This window comes from Chiloscyllium plagiosum, unplaced genomic scaffold (genome assembly GCF_037043375.1).
Source record: "Chiloscyllium plagiosum isolate Xiang-an unplaced genomic scaffold, Cpla_swu_hap1 HiC_scaffold_45, whole genome shotgun sequence".
Classification (NCBI taxonomy): Eukaryota; Metazoa; Chordata; class Chondrichthyes; order Orectolobiformes; family Hemiscylliidae; genus Chiloscyllium; species Chiloscyllium plagiosum.
Window position 1 is genome coordinate 10,741,100 of NW_028270183.1, and position 15,975 is coordinate 10,757,074.

The following is a 15,975-nucleotide window of genomic DNA, read 5'->3' on the forward strand; positions in this document are numbered from 1 at the left end:
TAGCAGTACCTGGGTTGCTATGAGACAAAAACAAATTCAAATTTGGCCAATCAGTTTAAATTATGCCGCAAGATACTAAAATCCAATCAAGTTTAAATTTATTATTTTGACAATATTAAATCCAATGAAATGATCCGATGCTTTGGGGTATAAATATTAAACAAGTTGAACAGTTGTCGGAGAACTGCCAAGCCACCAACACATGCAGACTGCCTGCAGAATAGCTCTCTTAAAGGTACCTTTATCTATCAACGACCTTTGAAACAGAAACCCTAAGAAGAAGAAAAGAAGACAGAAAAAGGTGCAAAGAGAAGATTCAACAGCTGGCTGGTTTTGCAATTTGAAATTTTTGGTAAATCTTAATCGAGGGTTTTATTGGACCAGTATTATAGAAGGGAAAGTAAAAGATAGGTTAGACAAAGGAGTTATAAATAGTTGCTAGTTAATTATTCTCTGTTAGACTTTTCTAAAAAAAAAGTTGTTAATTTCTACTTTAAATAGTGACCTTTTGTATAGTTCTTGGCCTCTTGAATTGTAACGGATTACAGCACGGGTTAAATCATTTAGGGTGTAGGTTTGTTCGCTGAGCTGTAGGTTTGACATCCAGATATTTCATTACCTGGCTAGGTAACATCATCAGTGCTATATAGATCTAGCACATCATCATGTGCTATATAGATCTAGCACATAGATCTTGATGCCATCTATCAGAAAATGAACAGGAAATGACATCACCACAAACCCCAGGAACCCCATCCAGGAGAAAGATATAAATAGAATGCAGGAGACAACAGCTTCGCTTCACTTGGAGGTCGCCACTGATGATGTTACCTAGCCAGGTAATGAAACATCTGGATATCAAACCTACAGCTCAGCGAGCAAACCTACACCGTAAACCTCAACCTGAGCTACAAACCTTCACAAACCTTGGGTTAAATAATTTCTGTGTTGCTAGTTTAAATTAACTGGGTGTGGGGCGTGGTTCACCCTGTGTCGTAACATTATTTTAAGACATTGGGCAGCATCATGGAAGGTTTGTTGGTGCATGTATGTATTCTATCTGTTAATTGATGAGAGTCATGTTGAATATTGACTAGTTTGTTGCCCTTTGGTAATGCTGAATGTTGGTGGTTATATAGAAGATTGTGATTTTGTAGACAATTGCCAGTACACCACACAAGTCTTGTTTTTACAATAAAATGTTTAATTTCTCCTTTTCAGTGACGGACACTGCTTACGAAACCATGCTGTCAGAAATTATATCAATGGGTTATGAGCGTGAACAGGTGGTGGCAGCATTAAGGGCAAGCTTCAACAACCCACACAGAGCTGTAGAGTACCTGCTAACGGTAGGGGGTGTGTGTGGACACGGGTGGATGCGGTACACCCCATTTGCTGCACGTTTATCGGACTGTACCTGACAAAGTAATAGGATTTTGCAGGGATGGAAGGTTTTGGCTGCTGTCCTCAGAAAGGGGTATTAGTTAACTTGCAATTAGTTATATAAGAATACATAAGATATGAAGCATAGAAACAATGATCATTCAGATCACCTGAATAGTGGTCCACTTCATCTGCCTCCCATTGTAATCCCCTTTTTCTTTCTCCCTCATGCTTGCATATCTTTCCTTTAAATGTTTGTATAGTATTTGCTTTAAACATTCCCTGTGGTACTGAGTTTCCCATTCTTAATTTAAAGAAGAAAACCTATTTTTTTCTAATCCTGTACTGAGATGTTATAACACACCTCTGGAACAGGTGGACTTGAACCTGGGCCTCCTGGTCCAGGTGTGGGGGGACTACCACTGCGCCACAAGAGAGCCCCCTACACATTTTGTGTAAAGCAGTTTCTTTTGAATTTTTTTATTTAATTCTGTGGAAAGTAAATTGACCTTTAGTCACACAAAGGTGGTAGTGAATAAGAGGTGAAGTAAAACTTAATTTGGATCAATGTTGGCTGTTCCTTCACTCTCAATGGGTCAAATGTCTGGAACCCTCCCCCTGTGGATTGAACTAAACCACATGGATTGCAACAGTTCAAAGAGGTAGCTCACCATAACCTTCTCGACGGCAATAAAGAACAGGCATCAAGCGTTGGCCTAGCCAGTGATGCTCATGATCTGTGGAAAAATATATAAATGAAAAGGAAGGAAAAATAGCTCATCCAAGTGGTTTTTGTTTGTATATTAACTATATTGACCATGTTTAAATTGTAATATTGTGCTTGACAATGAAGAAGTGTTGTGATCTTTCCTGTGTTTACAGTGCATTTTTCTCAACAATAATCAATAGATTTGGACATTTTGTATGTTTTCTTCTCGTATAGGCTACCACAATGGTATAACTGAAAGTAGGAGAGAGAATGACGGAGAATGCAGTATTTATGCTGTATCATTAGATCTAAATGTTGTAAAAGTATTTAATTGACCTTGCTGTAGACCTGAATTGAATTTCTCATGCCTCCATTTTAATCTTTACAGGGTATCCCCCATAGCCCAGTGCAGGAGAGTGCGATGTCCCATGATATTCACGATTCTGGTCCACTATCGATGCCAGAACAACAAGGTAAAGGACATTGTGTGCAATTTTGCTGATGAGCAATGTCTGATGAAAATCATTGACCTGAAACATTAATCCTGTTTTTTTTTCTCTTCAAAGAGTATTTTCAGCATTTGCTCTTTTATTTGACAAAGCTGCTCCTTGATTACATGCTGAAATATTTGTGAGTGTTTCTTGGTGCAGTGTCTCCTTGCTGGAGTACAGTGCTGTGGGTTCTGGGATGGGGGTGCCATAGACACTGTGGAGCCTCTGTGTGATTATTATTTATGCATAAGTTGAGACATTGAAGATGATCGATTATCTGACTAGGGCATTCAGTAAACATGATAGCCAGATGTATAATGTCACCACATGATGATTGATACTGGAACTGATTTTGCTCGTGTCCTTGCTGAGATTTGCATACTCACTGCTGGTATTTCTTCCTTGCGTGACAGTGTTCATTGCAAGCTGGGACCTCAACAGTGAACAGTAAAGCCTGGGGAGCATCACTGCTGAGTTCCCATGAGGTCACTGGATTAGAATCAGGAGTGTGAGCCCTAGCCTTTTTTTCAATTTCCCTGACACGAAGGCACCAAAATCTTTCTTGCGACCCCACTGTTGCCTTCTTGGAGTGCATATTAGTAGGTATAGGGAGTCAATGTGTCTGTGGTGGTGCTTCACCAGGCAATTCATTTATGCCCAGTAGAGGCAGTATGGACAAGATGGGCCAAATGGTTGCCTCCTGTGTCACAATTGCTCTAGGACCAGAGTTCAAGCCTCTTGTCAACAATGCCCTGAAGACAGCCAATAGGAGGAGGGTAACTGTGTTTTAAAATAAACAGAACTGCGGATGCTAGAAATCAGAAACAAAAGCAGAAATAGCTGGAAAACCTTAGCAGGTCTGGCAGCATCTGTGGAGAGAAATCAGAGTTAACGTTTTGTGTTCAGTGATCCTTCTTCGGAACTATTTTTCTGTCTGTTCCCTCCTGCCTTGTTTGTTCTTTGCACTGACATGAGTTGAGGAACTTAGCAGTTTGGTACAGAGTGCACATTTGCTGCTTGTAGACTCCCAGTCACATTGCTGATTCAAATGTTAAAAATGTCTTTTCTTGCTCAGCTGAGAACCCTTTGGACTTCCTCCGGGACCTGCCCCAGTTCCAAAACATGAGACAAGTACTTCAGCAGAATCCAACGATGTTACCAGCCCTGCTTCAACAGCTGGGCAGAGAGAACCCACAACTACTGCAGGTAACAGTGAAAAGCTGCTGGCCACTTTAATGAATTCTTTACAACAATCTGACTCTAGAGGTATATAAATTAGTTAATGGTGCAAGGAAGGTGGATATGCTTCAAGTTAAACTGCAGTGTTAGGATGGATATGTGACTAGCAACAAGAGTGAAGTAAGGAAATTTCCCATCCACATAGCAATACATTTGCAGGAAGGGTAGCGAAGGCCAAAGGAAATTGAAGAAGTTTGATGTTATGACTTGAGACGAAGAAAAAAATGTCAGGTTTTTAATCTGACTGTGCTAAGAGAGCAGTGGCCTTTCTCAATATTTCTTAAGTCTGTAGTTTCTCAACCTAGTGCAGTTAACAACATATAATCGATATGTGCTCAGCTGTATTAAATTAGAAGCCTTAGTTCTGCTAAGGAATGAGTTGGAGAAACTGAACAATGTTAAAAACTTCATATTTCCCCCTTAATCACAAAAACACTGATTCCAGCATTAATCGAAATAATTTAGAAAGGGTGGCCTTACAGTACTGTCTTTTTATAGTATCACTTAGCTTAGTTGGTAGCTGTTTGCCTGAGTCACAAAAAGGTTAATGTGCAGTTGCAGCAAGTTACTAGAAAATTAATTTAATGCTATTGTTTATTGTGAGGGCATTTCAATAAACCACATCTTGAGTCATGTGTACACTGTTAGTCTCCTTATTTATGGAAAGATGTAAATGAATTGAAAGCAATTGAGAGAAGGTTTACTAATGTAACACTGGGAATGGGCAAATTGTCTTAGGAGGAAGGGTCGGACAGACTAGCCTGTATTAGCTGGAGTTTAAAAAAATTAGGAGGTGAATTGATTGAAACATACGAGATCCTGAGAAGTTTTACACGACTGCGTTTGGAGAGGATGTTACCTCTTGTGGGAGATTCTAGCCTGAGGAGATGACTGTTTAAAAATAAAGGTTGCCCATTTTAAAAAATGTTTTTTTTTCTCTCTGAGAGTTTGGAACTTCTGCCTGAAAAGACAGTGGATGCAAAAGCTTTAATATTTTGAGGTAGATTTTGATAGATTTTTGATAAACATGGAACTAAAAGTTTATTGGGAATAAACAGGAATGTGGAGTAGTCAGATCAGCCTCGATTTTATAGAATGGGGTGGCATGCTTGTTAGGCTGAGTGACCTATTCCTGTTCGGATTCTTACATTCACTTTAACCTTACTGTCTGCTTCAGCATGTTTTGTAGTCTCGCATTTGAATGTCACTGGGGCATTATTATATCGCTAAATGAACTGACTTTTGATTGGGACATTAAGCTGACGCTCCTTCTGGTTTTGAATGAATTTTAAGAGATCATATAACACTACCTGCAGAAGAACATGGGCATTCCAAATATAACTCTCACCTTCAAAAACTGTTGCTGCTACTTGGACCTTTCCATTGAAAAATTAGCTGTTGTTTGTCAATATAAAAGTCGTTAATTTTCAAAAATGAATTATTGTAAAATCTATCCTGCCAATATATAAACAAAAGGGTTTAATTTCCTTTCTCAACTTGAAGTGGTAGCCTTGATGGTGCATTTCTGCTCTTAGCCAGATATTCTCCTTGTCTTCAGACCAATATATACTTCACAAACGTCAAAGGAGTCATTCCATTTCAAGACAGGTTTATGTATATGAAATGCTTTGTGATGTTCCAATGTAATAGGATGTTATATCAACACAAATCTAATCATTGGTAATGACTTCCCTGCAGCAAATCAGCCAGCACCAAGAACACTTCATCCAGATGCTCAATGAACCTATAGAGGACGTCACAGAGATTGAAGGGGAGATGGGAGCAGTTGGAGAAGATGCATCGCAGTCAAGCTACGTTCAAGTTACGCCCCAAGAAAAAGAAGCCATAGAGCGGGTCAGTGAATACAATGAAAGAATTTCGCTAAATTAGAAAATATATTTTCATTACATTGAAAACATACTTCATATTGTGGAGTTAGCATGTGTGCAGGAGGATTTAACTGCAAGGCAGACTGTGAAGGAAGTAAAAAGGAAAGAAAACTCAGGAGATATTAGAGATGTTGGAAATCATGAGGGTATGAAAACTTTCATAAGGACACTTCTCCTAAATGCTTGTAACATTCGTAACAAGGTTGATGAGTTAACAGCACAAATCATCACGAATGAATATGATTTAGAAGCCGTTACGGAGACATGGTTGCAGTTTGGTCATGACTGGTAGTTAAATATCCAGGGGTATCAGACTATTCGGAAGGACAGACAGGAAGGTAAGGGAGGTGGTGTAGGACAACATCAGGGCAGTGCTGAGAGATGATATAGGTTCTATGGAGAATAAGTTTGAATCCATTTGGGTGAAAATTAGAAATTCTAAGAAGAAAAAGTCACTGATAGGCGTAGTCTATAGGCCACCAAATAATAACATCACATTGGGATGGGCAACAAACAAATAAATAACTAATGCCTGTAAAAATGGTATGGCAATTATCATGGGGGGATTTCCATCTATATGTCGATTGGTCGAACCAGCTCAGTCAGGGTAGCCTTGAGGAGGAGTTTTCTGAGTGTATCTGCGACAGTTTTCTTGAATAGTATGTAATGGAACTGATGAAGGAGCAAGCTACCCGAGATCTGGTTCTATGTAATGAGACAGGAATAATTAATCATCTAATAGATAGGGATCCTCTTTGAAGGAGCGATCACAGTATGGTTGAATTTAGAATACAGACGGACAGTATGAAGATGAAGTCCAATACCAGGGTCCTGTGCTTACACAAGGGAACTATAATAGGATGAGGGAGAACTTGACTAACGTAGACTGGAAACAAAGACTTTATTGTGGGACAGTTGGCGAGCAGTGGAGGCTTGCAAATCAATTTTTTAATGTGTTCAGCAGAAGTATATTTTAGTGAAAAGGAAGGACTGTAAGAAAAGGGATATTCTGCCATGGGTGTCTAAGGAAATAAGGGAAGCTATCAAATTGAAAGAGAAGGCATACAAAGTGGCCAAGATCAGCGGGAAATTAGAAGATTGAGAAAGCTTCAAAGGTTAACAGAAAGCCACAAAAGAGCAAAAAGGAAAAGTAAGATCGAGCAAGAGAAAAAACTAGCACGGAATATATAGACAGATAGCACAAGTTTGTATGAATATATAAAACAAAAAAGAGTGGCTAAAGTAAACTTTGGACCTTTAGAGGATGAGAATGGACATCTAATCATGGGATATGATGAAATGGCAGAGGCACTGAATAGGTATTTTGTGTCGGTCTTCAAAGCGGAGGATCCTAATAACATGCCAGTAATTGATAAAGAGACAAAGATAAGTGAGAACCTGGTAACAATCATTATTACGGAAGAGGTAGTGTTGGGTAAGCTAATGGAGCTAAGGATAGACAAGTCCTCTGGCCCAGATGGAATGCATCCCAGGGTACTAAAAGAGAGTACGGGAGAAATAGCCAGTGCATTTGTTGTAATTTTCCAAAATTCGCTTGACTCTGGCAGTTCTAGCAGATTGGAAAACAGCAAATGTGACACTACTGTTTAAAAAAGGTGTAGAGAAAAGATGGGGAATTAAAGACTAGTTAGCTTAACTTCTGTAGTAGGGAAGATGCTTCCTATTATCAAGGAAGAAATACCAAGGCTTCAGCGTAGGTTCATGAAGGACAGGTCATGCTTAACTAATCTTTTGGAATTCTATGAAGACATTATGAGCACGGTGGACAACAGGGACCCGGTAATGTGGTGTACCTAGATTTCCAAAAGGCCTTCGACAAGTTGCCGCACAAGACGCTGCTGCATCAGATAAAGATGCATGGTGTTACAGGTAAAGTATTAGCATGGATAGAGGATTGGTTGACTAACAGAAAGCAAAGGGTGGGGATAAATGAGTGTTATTCTGATTGGCAATCAGTAACTAGTGGTGTGCCTCAGGGACCAGTGTTGGGACTGCAATTATTCACAATTTACGTGGATGATTTGGAGTTGGGGACCATGTGTAATGTGTCAAAGTTTGTGGATGACACTAAGCTGAGTGGCAGAGCAAAGTGTGCAGAAGACTGTGAAACTTTGCAGAGGGCAAAGTCTGGCAGCTGGAATACAATGTTTACAAATGTGAAGTCATCCATTTTCTTAGGAGTAACAGTAAAAGGGATTATTACTTGAATGGTAAAACATTTCAGTGTGCTGCTGTGCAGAGGGACCTGGGTGTCCTTGTGCATGAATCAGAAAGGTTGGTCTGCAGGTGCAAAAGGTAATTAGGAAGGCAAATGGAATTTTGTTCCTTCATTGCTTATGGGATTGAGTTTAAAAGGAAGGAGGTTATGTTGCAGCTGTGTAGGGTGCTGGTGAGGCCACATCTGGAGTGCTGTGTGCAGTTTTGGTCTCCTTACTTGAGAAAGGGTGTACTGGTACTCGGGGGTACAGGGGAGGTTCACCAGGTTGATTCTGGAGTTGAAGGATTTGGCTTATGAGGATAGACTGAGATTATATTCATTGGAATTTAGAAGAATGAGCGGGGAACTTATAGAAATATATAAAATTATGAAGGGAGTAGATAAGATAGACGTAGAGAAGATGTTTCCACTGACAGGTGAAACTAAAACTAGGGGGCATAGCCTTAAAATTAGGAGGAGCAGATTAAGGACTGAATTGAGAAGGAACTTCTTCACCCAGAGGGTTGTGAATCTATGGAATTCCCTGCCCAGTGAAGTAAATGTTTTAAAGCTAAGATAGATTTTTTTGAACACTGGAGGAGTGAAGGGTGAGAGGGCAGTAAGTAGAGCTGAGGCCACAAAAGGATCATCCATGATCTTAGTGACTGGCGGAGCAGTCTCGAAGGGCCAGATGGCTTACTCCTGCTCCTAGTTCTTTTATTCTTATTTTTGTTCAAAATCTATTTGAATGTTTAATAATGGGCTGTGAAGGGAAAATTACCAAATATTTCTCTCCTCAGCTATGTTGTTTGGGGGAGCAGGATGGGGCGTTGCATTGAGATACAAGAAGCACAATCTCAGAATAAGGGGCAGGCCGTTTAACACTGAGTTGAGGAGGGATTTCTTCTGAGCATGGTAAATCTTTAGAATTCTCAACCTCAGAGGGCTGTGAAGGCAGAGCCATTCAGTATGTTCACGATGTGCAGATCAATAGATTTCTAATTGCTAATGACATTAGGGGATAATGGGATGTTATGGGGATGGTGCGGGGAAAATGGCATTGAGGCATGATCTAATCTGAGGACCAAATAGCCTACTTTTTCAATTTCCTGTGTTTCCATTGACTCTTCAAATATTATCAGGATGGACATTTCTCAAAAGTGATGCAATTTCTTTATCCTTCCTACCCCTTTTTCTTGTGAGGCTACTGACTTGTGTTGGTTATGTTTACATAAAGTATCTGACATTTTCCAGTACCTTGATACATTCAGTTATAGCCAAACCCCATCCTAACCTTGCCCACAATTAATGCACGTACGTCACTACCAGTGCCACAGTCCGTGTTCCCACTGACGCGCTTGGCTGTGCACAACCTATTTGTTAGACTGCCCACTTCCTTCAAGATTGCTGCCAATGCACCTTACAGTGGACTGTGCTTGTGCAGGGTCCATTAATCCCTGGCACAGTATGTTCCTGATTGTTGTTTGGATGTGAGGAAACTATGATCCCTTTATTTTCTCTACCTTAAGGGAGATAAAACCAATTTTAGATTCCCAAATGGCTGCTCTGGCAGAGACTAACAGTGCAGTAAACAATTAGGGGCTACATCGTATTTTTGCCTGTCCTACAGGAATGATGCATTTCTTCATTTCAAACTGAGATACTCATTGGGTCAGTCAGTAGTGAGGAAAGCAGCTTTCTTTTTCTGGTAATATTTAGCTGTGACTGCAATTCGTGGAGATTTTGTAGCTTTCTATTACATCTCAAACTCAGATTTCTTGTAACCAACTAAGGTAGAAATAATCCTTACAGATGCTTGCAAATATACTATTCCTTTTTTTCTGTGTTTGTCTGCACCATGTTTTTCAACTGAACATTGGAATGGTTTTTTTTGTTTTGGCTATTGTCCAGTAATACTGCAGTAACCCTCAATAAGAGGTATTACTCTTGCAAAGTAAAGCTGCTGAAAGGCAACATATGGGCTCACTCTGGCTTGGGTGATACAGGCTAAGTAAAGGAGACAGGACAGATGGCAGGATAATATGAGGCTGGAGCATAACCAGGTGATACGAGTCACCAGCGTGAAGGCTAGGTGGTATGTTTATTTACTTTCCTTTATTAGTTCTTGGAGAAAGCAAAGCAGAAGGTTCTAAGAGGCAAGAGCAATTTTTACACATCAAGATCAGGTAAACATGGGCAGGTTTCCTTCTGAGTATATTCATGAATAAGTTTTAAAAAGCTAAATGCTCAGTTTTCTTGATCATGTTCTTATGCCAGCTCAGAATTTATTGAACTGTAGCCTCTTCAGGGTTTGAAATCACAATGGTTACCAACAAGAATATAAAACCTTCAGTTGATTCCTTTTGCTCCTTTCCTGTCCCCAAAGTAGTGTTGTGGAGGCAAAAGTTTCCCTCCATCCTGCTTTTTAAGGGACTATCATATTACAGTTTTATAGACAAATAATTTAATATTCTTTCCTGACATCTGTATACATCATTTCCTATGGTTAATCACTGAAATGGTAGCCGTGCATTATTTTCTGCTCTGACCCTGGTATGAGAACAAAAGACAATTGCTGTGTCATCTCCAACTATGCCAGATAAGATCAGCTGAGTCGTCACAGACCTATGATTGATCAGACGTGTCCACAAGGGTCCACACAGTACATCAATAAATTGTTGGCATTGAGATCTGATTATTGTCAGTAGATCATTATAAGCAGTTGGTAACACATTCATAATTTACTCCTACCTATTTATGATTGTTAAAAGCGAAAGAGAGATGATGATTGAAGGGAAATTGTTCAGTTAATGTGTAATATTTAAATACAACTTCTATACAAAGATCTTACTTCAGCATCTGAAAAGGTGGCTATATTTCAATTAAAAACCTTGTTCAGAAGTAATGTAAGGTGCCTAGACTAAGCCTTTCTGGTGGGCCTGAACTGTGTTTGTTCTCCCAACTTGTTGTATTTGTGGATTGGAATTTATTTTAATTTTGTATCATCTTAAACATTCTTGCCATATTTGCAAATCCCACTAATCTCTCAGCCCCTCTGATATATCTGCGTCTCTTCAATTTTGGCCTCTGAAGCATCCCTGATTTCTTGTCACTCCACCAATACAGCTGTGCCTCTAGTTGCCCAGGCTCCCTGGATTCTACGCCTCTTTTTCTCTTAAGGTGTCTTCGAAACCTACAGTGTCCTAATTTCTTATGTGGTTTGGTATCAAATTTTGCTTAAAAACAGGTACTACAAGCAGCTTGTGATGCTTGACTGTGTTAAAGGTGCTGCATAAATGCAAGTTGTTATTGTCTGACATTTGCTTTTCCTTTTCTGTCTCTTGCACAGTTAAAAGCCTTGGGTTTTCCTGAAGGCCTCGTCATTCAGGCTTACTTTGCCTGTGAGAAGAATGAAAATCTTGCTGCAAACTTCTTGCTGCAGCAGAACTTTGACGACGAATGAATAACAGGGAAGAAACTCTAGGCATAGAGTTTGATTATCTGCTCTCCAGTGCGCAAACCAACTTCAATTGAAATGCTGTCTTTCAGCTGTGTACGTAAATAATGATAGAAATAACTATTAGAGACTGTACATTACAGTTTAAGGTGGGGCTAGAAACACAACTAATTTTAACCTGTAATGGCTGCAAATTGAACTGGGGGAGAATATCTTCAATATTAAAGCAAAATAAAAGTGTAAATATAACTTGTTTACTAGGTTTAAAGATTTGTTTTCACCTGAAGTGATACAAAATTAAGCGCCCAGAAATGGGGAGCATGAGGGTGTGAGACGATCCATATTCAATTGAATATTTAAAAGGGTTCACCATAAGTTTGAGAACCCTGGGCACCAGTGCACTAACTACCTGCTTTAATAGCAGATGCTTCTCAATGTTTGCAGCAAAAATGGGTACATGACTGGACCTTGTTGCTAGTTTACCTTCCACACCTTTGTTTCATGTACACCTTTTTTTTGTGTGTATGTGTTTAGTGAACTATCTTGCATCAGGACCATTGTGTGGCAACTGTGCACAGCCAAGTCATCGCATTCGCATTACAAAGTGGTTTATTTCTTAGAAAAAGGGTATGGGCTCTGCACCTTTGAAGTATGTTTTTTTTCTTGTTATCCCACTTAAAATAGATTAAGACTGATGGGATAGAACTTTGTTTTCTTTACAGTGTCATTATTGCTTTGTCATTGGCAAAGACACCTGTCTTCAAGAGTTTCTGTGTAATTAAAAGTTATTTTTAATTAATTTGGAAATGGCTTGTGTGTTGACTTTTTGCCTGTTTTATTAAAGGACACATAATATCCATAATAATCTGGACTTTTATAGCCTGACTTCCTCACTATTCTATGTAGACTTATGTGATTTTGAATGGGTGTTAAAAGTTAGCAACAGTGTTCAGACAGGTGGTCCCTTGTGTTAAATAATTTCTGTACAGTTGGTATTAAACCAAAAGTGCTGGAAATATTCAGCGGTTTAGAGAGATCTGCAGAGAGAGAAAATGGGTGCATCCTGGCCTGCTGAATATTTTGTGTTTTTGTATTAGAATTCCATTGTTTGCCATATTTTCTCCTTGTAGACAGATGTTAGCTGTGCCACACAATGGTAGCACTCTCACTTCTGAGTCAAAGGGCTATGGATTGATGTCTTAGTCCAGAAACCCCAGCACAAAATCCATGCTGACACTCTAGATGTTAAACTGAGGCCCTCAGAGACCACCAGATATATATCACTGGACTTTGTGAAGATGTGCAGGGGATGTTAATCCTGGTGCTCTGGACATTCATCCCTCAATCAACAACTTTAAAACTTCATCTGGTCATTGTTGTCTTGCTGTTTGTGGGACCATGCTACGTGTAAATTGGCTGCCGGGTTACAACAATGACTGTTTCAGAAATGTGGCATTTCGAGACATCCTGAGTGATGTATTGTAGAGGGAAATCTTTCATTTTCCTCTCACTTTATCCACTTAAGCAAGATAAAAGGCCAGGGGAACTGTGCAAGCTTGTGAATTCAAGATTGAGTTCACCTTCATCCCTGTTAGCGATGCCACTGTTCACAAAATACTTTCTCCCAGTCATAAGAACCATAGCGAAAGATAGGAGAGATCAATCAATCAAATGAATTTCCAAGTTAATTTCTTTCAACATTGTTTTACCCAGTAACAAATGTATCAACTGCCTAAAATAAGACTCTAAACTGAATGTTTGTTTTATACATTTGATAACAACAGTGTTAAGTTCTGATTCGGAGATGCCGGTGTTGGACTGGGGTGTACAAAGTTAAAAATCACACAACCACCTGATGAAGGAGCAGTGCTCCGAAAGCTAGTGCTTCCAGTTAAACCTGTTGGACTATAACCTGTTGTGTGATTTTTAACAGTGTTAAGTTCATTATTAGAATCTGTTTATTTTAGATCTTTAAAAAATTATTGCGTGGAAAGTGTATTTGACTTATCCTACCTGTACAGCTCTTTGGTAGATCTATCCAATTAATTCCTGAATCCACTTTTTATTTTGCCATATCCCTGCAACTTCATTCCCTTCCAATTTTGATATCTTGATTATTATAATTCTTTTGCCCCCAGTTCCAGGCTGTTTAAATTCCGGGGCCTATGACTGTCGACTCATTTCCCCCCCCCAACAACGAAGGGAATTTTACAAGGGTCCTGTTGCAACCTGAGTGTGTTGCGGTGTGCAGCATTTTCCATTTTCTGCTGCTGTTTATTTTTCTGCTTACCGAACTGCTTTAAAAGCCATCTAGGGTATATTTAATGGTAACCTTTCACATTTAAACCATTAACAAGTGTTTAATTTTTAATAAGTGTGATAGAGAGTGGACTGCTGTTGTGAAACAAAACATACACTTTTCAGGTCATGATGAAATATTTGGTAATTAAGGAAACTTAAGATGTTTGTTTCAGCCCAACATAACTGAAAAATTTTCAAGTGTTAGGTTTCCGTTAATTAGGATTAATTCTCACTTGCATGGATGAGCACTTCATTAACTCAACATCATTCTGGACAAAGCTGTTGAAGCTTAATCAGCACTCCATCTACTGATCTCTGCTTTCCCTCCACTGGCTGTGAACAAGATTGGTGCCCTATCCACCACCTTCAACATTCACATTCGTCACCACCAATGGCAGCGGTGCGTACCATCTACATAACACACTGGTACCTCACCAAGGCTCTGTCGATAACATTGTCCAAATATGTGCCTCCATCACCCAGAAGAATAAGTGCAACAGCTGCCTTTGAGTTCCTTTCCAAGTCACGCACCATCCTGTCTTGGTATAAATCACCATTCCTACAGTGTCACAGGGTCAAAATCCTGGAAATCCCTTGACCACCATGGGAGGCACTACACCCGATGGTGGGTCAAAAAGATGGCAGTGAAAGGTAATTAGAGAGGGGTTATAACTGCTGGTCTTGCTCACATAATGTGCAAGTTGGGTTTTGTGGTACAATGGTAGTGGATCTAGCTCAAGTCCTACCTCAGGATGTGATGGCGTTGAGATGCATCAGAACATGTCCAAACAGGTAAATATTTTTAAAAACCTATGATGTGTAAAAGGGAGGTTTAGCTGAGTAGGCCAGTTGTCATTTACAAATGATCAATTGTGTTTGAGAAGCTAACTACCATCACCTCTGTTCTGCCATTCTAATTAATTACAACTGTGTCCATTCAGCTAACGGTCACCTACTGCGATATTAGCAGGTGTTTTACATTGGTTGGATAGTAAACCATGACTTCCTAGTTTTTAAGGTTTGGTATGACAGCAGCTCATTCTGCATGCACGTCCTGAATCTGTCACTTCCACTATTGAAGCATTTGACCTTGGAATAGCTAGATATAGTGCTAACTAACTTGCAACTTGATTCCAAGAAGCAGAATAGGATGGAGAGAAAAACAATCAGTGCAATCCAAACGTCAGCTACATTGTTTTATAATATGTTGATTGCTGAGGATAAAACTGTATCTTACAGCCATGGTAGGCACATGTAACCTTGTTCACCTAGCTGTCTCTGCATGGATGCTGTCTGACCCTCTGTGGTCCCCAGCATTTGTTTTCAGTATAGATTCCAGTATCTGCAGTAATTTGTTCCTGAACCTCATTCACGTACCCAGCTCTAAGAAAACTGTAGCACTGTTAATAACCAGAGAGATTGCAGGACGTCCCAGCCACTGCAGTAAGATAAGAGTGTCACATAGTGTGACTCTGAGCTGTCTTCGGCCTGTCTCAGTCAGCCAGCAGGTGGGGGCAGAGTACAGGTTTTTTTGCACATTTGCATACAACTTCTGGCTGGTGATGGAAGGATTTCCAGGCTGATTATCAGCTCACGAGACCACGTGACAAACACTGTCCACAAGTCATGCTGTGGTACTTAGACATGAAGCTTTAACCCCAGAGGTAGGACAGAGACGAGGAAGAATTTCTTCACTCAGAAAGTTGCAAACATGTGGAATTCTCAACCACAGAAAGCAGTTGGAGCCAGTTCTTTAGATATATTCAAGAGGGTGCTGGATGAGGCTCTTGCAGCTGAAGGGTATGGAGAGAAAGTGGGAGTGGAATAATGAAATTGCATGACCAGTTATAAAGGTGCAGGGCTGAATGGCCTACTACTGCACCTATTTTCTATGTAGGTTCGCTACCCATTGTGCCACAAGTTCTCCTACAATGTTCGGTTGATTGCCAAACTAAATGAGGGGTTGACTGAATCCCTGATGATCTCTGATGGAAAGTAGAGGCACATTGTGGTGTAGTGTGCTCTGTGCTGGAAGGGGTAAATATTTTTGTTCCTGAATGGCTGTTTGCATTTACACACCTGTTGGACCTGAGCTGTGAACCCTTGGTCTTTGCTGGAAAATGCATGCACAAAGATATTGGAGGGGAGATCAGGCCAAACCTGGCTGTGATTCCATGTTTTCCATTTCAATAAATCGTCTTGCTCGCAAGTTACCACTTCCAGCCTAGACCTGCTGCAGTGTTCCAGGGATCCTCAAAATCAGCTGGAGGAAACGCACCTCACTTTCT

General features: G+C 40.0%; 1 protein-coding gene across 2 annotated transcripts in view; it reads left to right on the forward strand.

Moving 5' to 3' along the window:
* The window catches only part of LOC122552369 (lysine-specific demethylase RAD23A-like), a 37,342-nt gene extending 25,091 nt beyond the window's left edge, over nucleotides 1-12,251 (forward strand). For both annotated transcript variants that reach the window (XM_087983531.1, XM_087983532.1), the window contains exons 5-9: nucleotides 1,222-1,349; nucleotides 2,481-2,565; nucleotides 3,659-3,789; nucleotides 5,521-5,676; nucleotides 11,279-12,251. In XM_087983531.1, the coding sequence (XP_087839657.1) occupies nucleotides 1,222-1,349; nucleotides 2,481-2,565; nucleotides 3,659-3,789; nucleotides 5,521-5,676; nucleotides 11,279-11,392 (614 nt within the window). In that variant the 3' untranslated portion in view covers nucleotides 11,393-12,251. The remainder of the gene's footprint in view (nucleotides 1-1,221; nucleotides 1,350-2,480; nucleotides 2,566-3,658; nucleotides 3,790-5,520; nucleotides 5,677-11,278) is intronic.
* The last annotated feature ends 3,724 nt before the right edge of the window (nucleotides 12,252-15,975 follow it).